The sequence below is a fragment of the Saccoglossus kowalevskii genome, chromosome 3 (genome assembly GCF_978046115.1).
Source record: "Saccoglossus kowalevskii chromosome 3, keSacKowa6.1, whole genome shotgun sequence".
NCBI classification, from domain to species: domain Eukaryota; kingdom Metazoa; phylum Hemichordata; class Enteropneusta; family Harrimaniidae; genus Saccoglossus; species Saccoglossus kowalevskii.
The window spans coordinates 22,518,973-22,529,754 of NC_140643.1; the positions used below are offsets into that span (position 1 = coordinate 22,518,973).

Genomic DNA, 10,782 nt, shown 5'->3' on the forward strand with positions numbered 1-10,782 from the left:
TAACAAAATTCATGAATGATTTTATTTGTTTACAGGTACGAAAAAAGACTTTATTAGCAGCCTCCATGATCAAGTTTATTTATCATATTTGGACAGTTGTTACCATGGTTACATCAACATTATAACAATACGATTTGGAGAGCATCCTCATAAGCACGAACTTGCACACGGTACTTGTTGAAACAAATTGTCTTAAAATGTAAATTTATATTGGTGTACATGTACTGTACAAATGGGTCACACCAAAGAGATTTGTAAACACATTAAGAAAATGGATTTTTTTTTCTTTTCATGCCGTAATAGTAGAAATGTTTACAGCTTGTAATAATGAGAAAATGTATGGTTTATTTTGAATTTTCAACATATCATTGGACTTAAAAAGGAATATTATTCCATATTTGTATGACCACAACTGTATTTATTTTTACATGTTTAATGAGACACACACAACTGATGTGGAGCCCTCCTAACATGAGTTTGCATGTAGAACATATCCTGTCTTAATGGCGCTTTGTCTCGGCTTTATTTTATTGTAAGGCAATATGCTATAAGCAGTTTTTTTTTCTGGGGTACAATTTCACTGTAAGAGAAATTTCTCAATTGTTTACCTCAAAAAATGCAGTTATCAGGGAAACATTAGATAAATAAATGTGTGATATATCGGAAATGTATATAGATCCAAAGTACCCCCAAATGTTGGAGTATGTGTTGGGGTCAACCATAAGGCCAGTCAGTGTTGGTCATTCATGTAAGGTAAAGGTAAGGTGATATTGATCTGCGACTGTTACAGCGAATTTGAAAACAACAAATTTAACAGAAATGTTTTATTCAGTGTTTACTAAGCCTATGTTTTTTTTAATCTACCAGTATATGGTTCATTCTATTTGGATTGGAAATGTGGTCAATAATAACGCTTATAAGATTTGTCCATTTCTTAATTTTCAGAAAAGAGAATGTTAAAAATTGTTCATTACTTATAGATTTGGCTTTTTCTTTGTTACTTCATTGTGCTGCCAAACCAATGTCAGTTGTAATTTGAGTCTATTCCACTAAGGTTTTGTATTTAAAGAAAAAAACAAACCAATATAATTTTATTTGAGCATAAGAATTAGTCATTCCTAATATTGTATTTTAATCATGTAAACCAGCTGATAAAGTTGAAATTTGTGTTAGTGATCGTGAGAATTTTTGATTACTAGTTTCTCTCAACCACCAAAAATTGTATAAAGGAGCAGGGTCTATTCTTACCAGAGTAGTGTTTGTTTAGAGAGAGTACAAATGTGTCATTATTGGTTTTTAGTTGTCTTGTATTGGAAACATCGGTGTCTCAGTGAGAGAGAGAGAGCACTCGCACATGTTGTAGTAGGTACAGTATATCTATGTGCACTGGCGATTCAAACTGGTGGTCGGTGCTATGTATTTTCGCTTTTTGGTTTTAACTACCAGATATATTTGAATCATATACTTGGTCTGAGGATTGCTTGCTTCAAAACCAGTTCAGGTAGCACGGATCGATTTCTTGATGATAAAGGGTACATCTGTTCCTATGTAATTTGCACAATTTTAAACCTTAAAAATATGAGAAAATTTACTTTAATGTTCAGCATATATATTTTCCTCAGTTGGTGTCCATTTTCTCTACCAAGTTTACATTACCTTCCAGCTAATGTTGTATTGTCTGTTGAAAGCAATGCCGTACCCCCACCCCCACCCGTACCCCCTCCCTATATTTGGCAATAAATTGCTGTTAAATCTGTGGGACCATTGTGTTTGTCCACTGGTGTTAAAAGAATGTGTAATTTTTATTTAATGGAGATTTGTAGCGGTCTTTCATCCATGTCTTTTCAAAGATTCATTATTGTGCAGACAAAGGTTGCTGTTCTCTGTAGACGTTACTAACTACATCTCGTGTCGGGTTGAACATGGAATACCTATACTGTTCATATTGATTATATTGAGCCCTTATTTATTCAGTTCAAATTTTGATATTCTCTCTATTGACCAATAACATCTTTGTGTCGCCTCAGAACTATATGGAAAGACCACCTCATTGTTGTTTTTTTGTCAGGAATTGTAACATTTCTACTGGTTTTCTGTATTGTATGAAATAAAATACATCATCTGTTACATTGAACAAATGAGTTTTCATTTCAGTGTGGTCATGCGTTCACTCTGTATGTGTATTCTGCTGGAATGGGAAGTTAGGATAGAATGCGTAGCAGTAGTAGTTGGACAAAGTAAAGTGGCTTTACTCACTAATACACATAAGCAGTAGTTGGCCAAAGTGGCTCTACTCACTAATACACATAAGCAGTAGTTGGCCAAAGTGGCTCTACTCACTAATACGCATAAGCAGTAGTTGGCCAAAGTGGCTCTACTCACTAATACGCATAAGCAGTAGTTGGCCAAAGTGGCTTTACTCACTAATACACATAAGCAGTAGTTGGCCAAAGTGGATTTACTCACTAATACACATAAGCAGTAGTTGGCCAAAGTGGCTCTACTCACTAATACACATAAGCAGTAGTTGGCCAAAGTGGCTCTACTCACTAATACACATAAGCAGTAGTTGGCCAAAGTGGCTCTACTCACTAATACACATAAGCAGTAGTTGGCCAAAGTGGCTCTACTCACTAATACACATAAGCAGTAGTTGGCCAAAGTGGCTTTACTCACTAATACGCATAAGCAGTAGTTGGCCAAAGTGGCTCTACTCACTAATACGCATAAGCAGTAGTTGGCCAAAGTGGCTCTACTCACTAATACGCATAAGCAGTAGTTGGCCAAAGTGGCTCTACTCACTAATACACATAAGCAGTAGTTGGCCAAAGTGGCTCTACTCACTAATACACATAAGCAGTAGTTGGCCAAAGTGGCTCTACTCACTAATACACATAAGCAGTAGTTGGCCAAAGTGGCTCTACTCACTAATACGCATAAGCAGTAGTTGGCCAAAGTGGCTCTACTCACTAATACGCATAAGCAGTAGTTGGCCAAAGTGGCTTTACTCACTAATACACATAAGCAGTAGTTGGCCAAAGTGGATTTACTCACTAATACACATAAGCAGTAGTTGGCCAAAGTGGCTCTACTCACTAATACACATAAGCAGTAGTTGGCCAAAGTGGCTCTACTCACTAATACACATAAGCAGTAGTTGGCCAAAGTGGCTCTACTCACTAATACACATAAGCAGTAGTTGGCCAAAGTGGCTCTACTCACTAATACACATAAGCAGTAGTTGGCCAAAGTGGCTTTACTCACTAATACGCATAAGCAGTAGTTGGCCAAAGTGGCTCTACTCACTAATACGCATAAGCAGTAGTTGGCCAAAGTGGCTCTACTCACTAATACGCATAAGCAGTAGTTGGCCAAAGTGGCTCTACTCACTAATACACATAAGCAGTAGTTGGCCAAAGTGGCTCTACTCACTAATACACATAAGCAGTAGTTGGCCAAAGTGGCTTTACTCACTAATACACATAAGCAGTAGTTGGCCAAAGTGGCTCTACTCACTAATACACATAAGCAGTAGTTGGCCAAAGTGGCTTTACTCACTAATACACATAAGCAGTAGTTGGCCAAAGTGGCTTTACTCACTAATACACATAAGCAGTAGTTGGCCAAAGTGGCTCTACTCACTAATACGCATAAGCAGTAGTTGGCCAAAGTGGCTCTACTCACTAATACACATAAGCAGTAGTTGGCCAAAGTGGCTCTACTCACTAATACGCATAAGCAGTAGTTGGCCAAAGTGGCTCTACTCACTAATACACATAAGCAGTAGTTGGCCAAAGTGGCTTTACTCACTAATACACATAAGCAGTAGTTGGCCAAAGTGGCTCTACTCACTAATACGCATAAGCAGTAGTTGGCCAAAGTGGCTCTACTCACTAATACACATAAGCAGTAGTTGGCCAAAGTGGCTCTACTCACTAATACACATAAGCAGTAGTTGGCCAAAGTGGCTCTACTCACTAATACACATAAGCAGTAGTTGGCCAAAGTGGCTCTACTCACTAATACACATAAGCAGTAGTTGGCCAAAGTGGCTCTACTCACTAATACGCATAAGCAGTAGTTGGCCAAAGTGGCTCTACTCACTAATACACATAAGCAGTAGTTGGCCAAAGTGGCTCTACTCACTAATACACATAAGCAGTAGTTGGCCAAAGTGGCTCTACTCACTAATACACATAAGCAGTAGTTGGCCAAAGTGGCTCTACTCACTAATACACATAAGCAGTAGTTGGCCAAAGTGGCTCTACTCACTAATACACATAAGCAGTAGTTGGCCAAAGTGGCTCTACTCACTAATACACATAAGCAGTAGTTGGCCAAAGTGGCTCTACTCACTAATACACATAAGCAGTAGTTGGCCAAAGTGGCTTTACTCACTAATACGCATAAGCAGTAGTTGGCCAAAGTGGCTCTACTCACTAATACGCATAAGCAGTAGTTGGCCAAAGTGGCTCTACTCACTAATACGCATAAGCAGTAGTTGGCCAAAGTGGCTCTACTCACTAATACACATAAGCAGTAGTTGGCCAAAGTGGCTCTACTCACTAATACACATAAGCAGTAGTTGGCCAAAGTGGCTCTACTCACTAATACACATAAGCAGTAGTTGGCCAAAGTGGCTCTACTCACTAATACACATAAGCAGTAGTTGGCCAAAGTGGCTCTACTCACTAATACACATAAGCAGTAGTTGGCCAAAGTGGCTCTACTCACTAATACACATAAGCAGTTGTTGGCCAAAGTGGCTCTACTCACTAATACACATAAGCAGTAGTTGGCCAAAGTGGCTCTACTCACTAATACACATAAGCAGTAGTTGGCCAAAGTGGCTTTACTCACTAATACACATAAGCAGTAGTTGGCCAAAGTGGCTTTACTCACTAATACACATAAGCAGTAGTTGGCCAAAGTGGCTCTACTCACTAATACACATAAGCAGTAGTTGGCCAAAGTGGCTCTACTCACTAATACACATAAGCAGTAGTTGGCCAAAGTGGCTTTACTCACTAATACACATAAGCAGTAGTTGGCCAAAGTGGCTCTACTCACTAATACACATAAGCAGTAGTTGGCCAAAGTGGCTTTACTCACTAATACACATAAGCAGTAGTTGGCCAAAGTGGCTTTACTCACTAATACACATAAGCAGTAGTTGGCCAAAGTGGCTCTACTCACTAATACACATAAGCAGTAGTTGGACAAAGTGGCTTTACTCACTAATACACATAAGCAGTAGTTGGCCAAAGTGGATTTACTCACTAATACACATAAGCAGTAGTTGGCCAAAGTGGCTTTACTCACTAATACACATAAGCAGTAGTTGGCCAAAGTGGATTTACTCACTAATACACATAAGCAGTAGTTGGCCAAAGTGGCTCTACTCACTAATACACATAAGCAGTAGTTGGCCAAAGTGGCTCTACTCACTAATACACATAAGCAGTAGTTGGCCAAAGTGGCTCTACTCACTAATACACATAAGCAGTAGTTGGCCAAAGTGGCTCTACTCACTAATACACATAAGCAGTAGTTGGCCAAAGTGGCTTTACTCACTAATACGCATAAGCAGTAGTTGGCCAAAGTGGCTCTACTCACTAATACGCATAAGCAGTAGTTGGCCAAAGTGGCTCTACTCACTAATACGCATAAGCAGTAGTTGGCCAAAGTGGCTCTACTCACTAATACACATAAGCAGTAGTTGGCCAAAGTGGCTCTACTCACTAATACACATAAGCAGTAGTTGGCCAAAGTGGCTTTACTCACTAATACACATAAGCAGTAGTTGGCCAAAGTGGCTCTACTCACTAATACACATAAGCAGTAGTTGGCCAAAGTGGCTTTACTCACTAATACACATAAGCAGTAGTTGGCCAAAGTGGCTTTACTCACTAATACACATAAGCAGTAGTTGGCCAAAGTGGCTCTACTCACTAATACGCATAAGCAGTAGTTGGCCAAAGTGGCTCTACTCACTAATACACATAAGCAGTAGTTGGCCAAAGTGGCTCTACTCACTAATACGCATAAGCAGTAGTTGGCCAAAGTGGCTCTACTCACTAATACACATAAGCAGTAGTTGGCCAAAGTGGCTTTACTCACTAATACACATAAGCAGTAGTTGGCCAAAGTGGCTCTACTCACTAATACGCATAAGCAGTAGTTGGCCAAAGTGGCTCTACTCACTAATACACATAAGCAGTAGTTGGCCAAAGTGGCTTTACTCACTAATACACATAAGCAGTAGTTGGCCAAAGTGGCTCTACTCACTAATACACATAAGCAGTAGTTGGCCAAAGTGGCTCTACTCACTAATACACATAAGCAGTAGTTGGCCAAAGTGGCTCTACTCACTAATACACATAAGCAGTAGTTGGCCAAAGTGGCTCTACTCACTAATACACATAAGCAGTAGTTGGCCAAAGTGGCTCTACTCACTAATACGCATAAGCAGTAGTTGGCCAAAGTGGCTCTACTCACTAATACACATAAGCAGTAGTTGGCCAAAGTGGCTCTACTCACTAATACACATAAGCAGTAGTTGGCCAAAGTGGCTCTACTCACTAATACACATAAACAGTAGTTGGCCAAAGTGGCTCTACTCACTAATACACATAAGCAGTAGTTGGCCAAAGTGGCTCTACTCACTAATACACATAAGCAGTAGTTGGCCAAAGTGGCTCTACTCACTAATACACATAAGCAGTAGTTGGCCAAAGTGGCTCTACTCACTAATACACATAAGCAGTAGTTGGCCAAAGTGGCTTTACTCACTAATACGCATAAGCAGTAGTTGGCCAAAGTGGCTCTACTCACTAATACGCATAAGCAGTAGTTGGCCAAAGTGGCTCTACTCACTAATACGCATAAGCAGTAGTTGGCCAAAGTGGCTCTACTCACTAATACACATAAGCAGTAGTTGGCCAAAGTGGCTCTACTCACTAATACACATAAGCAGTAGTTGGCCAAAGTGGCTCTACTCACTAATACACATAAGCAGTAGTTGGCCAAAGTGGCTCTACTCACTAATACACATAAGCAGTAGTTGGCCAAAGTGGCTCTACTCACTAATACACATAAGCAGTAGTTGGCCAAAGTGGCTCTACTCACTAATACACATAAGCAGTTGTTGGCCAAAGTGGCTCTACTCACTAATACACATAAGCAGTAGTTGGCCAAAGTGGCTCTACTCACTAATACACATAAGCAGTAGTTGGCCAAAGTGGCTTTACTCACTAATACACATAAGCAGTAGTTGGCCAAAGTGGCTTTACTCACTAATACACATAAGCAGTAGTTGGCCAAAGTGGCTCTACTCACTAATACACATAAGCAGTAGTTGGCCAAAGTGGCTCTACTCACTAATACACATAAGCAGTAGTTGGCCAAAGTGGCTTTACTCACTAATACACATAAGCAGTAGTTGGCCAAAGTGGCTCTACTCACTAATACACATAAGCAGTAGTTGGCCAAAGTGGCTTTACTCACTAATACACATAAGCAGTAGTTGGCCAAAGTGGCTTTACTCACTAATACACATAAGCAGTAGTTGGCCAAAGTGGCTCTACTCACTAATACACATAAGCAGTAGTTGGACAAAGTGGCTTTACTCACTAATACACATAAGCAGTAGTTGGCCAAAGTGGATTTACTCACTAATACACATAAGCAGTAGTTGGCCAAAGTGGCTTTACTCACTAATACACATAAGCAGTAGTTGGCCAAAGTGGCTCTACTCACTAATACACATAAGCAGTAGTTGGACAAAGTGGCTTTACTCACTAATACACATAAGCAGTAGTTGGCCAAAGTGGCTCTACTCACTAATGCACATAAGCAGTAGTTGGCCAAAGTGGATTTACTCACTAATGCACATAAGCAGTAGTTGGCCAAAGTGGCTCTACTCACTAATACACATAAGCAGTAGTTGGCCAAAGTGGCTCTACTCACTAATACACATAAGCAGTAGTTGGACAAAGTGGCTTTACTCACTAATACACATAAGCAGTAGTTGGCCAAAGTGGATTTACTCACTAATGCACATAAGCAGTAGTTGGCCAAAGTGGATTTACTCACTAATGCACATAAGCAGTAGTTGGCCAATGTGGTGCAACTTTGTGTGTATAAGTATGCCTATTTCCAATCTACATATGAATTTCAGAGTGGATATTTACAGCCTATGTAAAAATACAAACTGATCACATAATTATTTCAATTTAATTGTTGAAATGAATATGCAATTATACGCATATTATTATAAAATAGATTCAAAAAATATATTTAAGGAGTTACCCCAGAATTATATTCTGTATTATTAAAGCCAATGTTGAACGACTGAAGTGAATAGCGCCATCAGTGGTGATTTGTTAAACTCTATCTTCCAGAGTATCGCCGCCAACGGCAGTATTCTTTTTTTTCTTGAGCTGTACATGTCTAGTGGAGAATGGATGTATTCAAATATTTCCCATCATTAAGCTTGAAACTGCCTGGAAAGTATTTTTTGTAAAACCATAAACATTTATAATATCTTGATAGCTTTATTTTTTCTATTGAGTCACCAGCTCAGTCTGCACAAAATAAAACAAATTAGATTAAAGAAATGTATTTCTTGATATAAATTACTTGTGAGCAATCACAAACTAATGTGATCTGGCATAGTGTGGGCACAGTCTGCAAGAATAGGATGGTGTGGAATAATCTGTGTGTATAACAGTCAAATTAAAATACAAGTAATTTGTAATTTCAGTTTTATCACAAATGTTGCAAACTACTATAATCGAAAGCATAGAATTCCCTCTTTTAGATCGAAGCCCAGCCTGGAAACATCAGCTTGACAAAATCAAATCTCATTTTTATTACTTGTTATCAATGATAACACTGCTTCCGGGTGTTTATGCTGGAAAACGACATTACGCATTGACTATCCAACACCCCCCCCCCCCCCCCAATGATGATACTGCTTCCGGGTGTTTATTCTGTAAAACGACTCGGACATTTAAGCATCATCCGTATAAACCTGCGGGTGAATAGGTTATCGCTCCCAATACCTTGTTGATTTACTACCCATAGGCGTATTTAATACGTGCGTGTTCTATCCAATATGTCCCCAAAGCCCTAATTAGTCCCCGTTCGAACGCAGTCCGAAAACGGGGACTTATGTTTTGCCCTGTGTGCGTCCGTCCGTCCGTGATCACCTGTATCTCGAACATGCATGGATCGATTAAGTTCAAACTTCACTCATACATCACACATTATATGGCACATATGCACATGCATGCATGATCTGATTAACGATAGCCGAATAGCGGCCATTTTAAGGCCGAAAATGCATCAAAATCGCACATTTTCACCATTCCGGACCCGGATCTCAGTTATGCATGGACGGATTTTGTTCAAATTTGGTACATACATTAAACATAATAGGACCTTGATGCACGTCATTTTTTTTTTGGATCGGGTTCGAAATGGCCGACTGGCGGCCATTTTGTTTTAAAGAATTCAGTTCTGGATCCGTATCTGAGACATGCTTGGATTGATCGAGTTCAAACTTCACACACACAAGGTACATCATGTCACAAATATGTATGTGCATTTGTTTCATGATCTCATTAACGATAGCCAAATGGCGGCCGCTTAATGGATTATTGGCTAAGCATTTGTGAGTTTTAATTCTCAAATTAGGCTGCTCAGTTTTCAAAGCCAAATATATAGATCCGGAAATCCTAATGGTTTCATCTTGTGTTCAATCTCTGAAAAAATCAGCGAAATCGGACAAACACTGGTCACGTGGACGTTATTTGTTTGGTGGTAGATTGTTTATTCAAATGCATGGAAAGGCACAACAACCAAAAGTATAATTATAACAGGGAAGATATTTTCAGTTCATAAAATCATATTCAGTCACGGTATTTTGTTGTTTTAAATAGCTCATGATTAGCTTCATAAATTCAAAACTTAGCGTTTAATATATACTAGTAGTTGAAAAGGCTACAAAAAATCGAAACGAAGTTGCTTTTGAATAAACAGTATCGGACTATGTAGCGGATTCCGTTCATTCACCTTTCATGAGTTGATTGAACCCCACGTTAGGCCACACCGACTTAATTTTATGGATGACATCCGCGCGCGCATTAGTTTTTGCCTGTTCTCAAAAAAAAAAAAAAAAAAATCTCCGACGACGAGTCTCCACAGATTGGTTTTCTGTCCGGAACTGGCCGACTCATATTGTCGCAAAGCGCCGACTTGTCGTAAAACTCGTTTTGGACTACCTCGAAACCAAACTACACACAGTTAGATGTGCGTTATGTAAAGCGCAAAACCCTAGGAAGGAGATTGCCTCAAAACATGCCAATTTTGTCATAAATGATTCAACATGGCGACCACACCACCAAAATACGTGAGCATAAAATGGAGGGATTGTTGTCGACTGGTACGCAATTGACGTTGGCCAGGGAGATGTGACAATTACACAGCTATACGAGAGATCGGTAGCGGCAAGCGAGTTTCGCCCAGACAACTTTAAGGACATATTTCCAGAGTGGCTCTCCCGCGTTTCTTCCGCAACGATGAGAGAAATGGGAGAGGAGTGGAGGTGTATGGTGGCCTAAAAGTCGGTCAGGCGACAAGTCAGTTCGCTTGCTTTGTCCGCATTGAAGTCGAGAAAACTGCAACAAAAGCAGCGGAAGCTCCTCGGCCGAAGTCCCCTTTCGGGGTGAAGAAAAGTTTCTTATTATTTTTGTTTTCATTTTCTGATTCGGATAATTT

General features: G+C 39.7%; 1 protein-coding gene across 2 annotated transcripts in view; it reads left to right on the plus strand.

The window, feature by feature from the left end:
* LOC100367601 (inosine-5'-monophosphate dehydrogenase 2-like) overlaps window positions 1-2,138 on the plus strand; it is a 40,890-nt gene extending 38,752 nt beyond the window's left edge. For both annotated transcript variants that reach the window (XM_085496900.1, XM_085496902.1), the window contains one exon: window positions 36-2,138. In XM_085496900.1, the coding sequence (XP_085353026.1) occupies window positions 36-57 (22 nt within the window). In that variant the 3' untranslated portion in view covers window positions 58-2,138. The remainder of the gene's footprint in view (window positions 1-35) is intronic.
* Window positions 2,139-10,782: the final 8,644 nt, after the last annotated feature.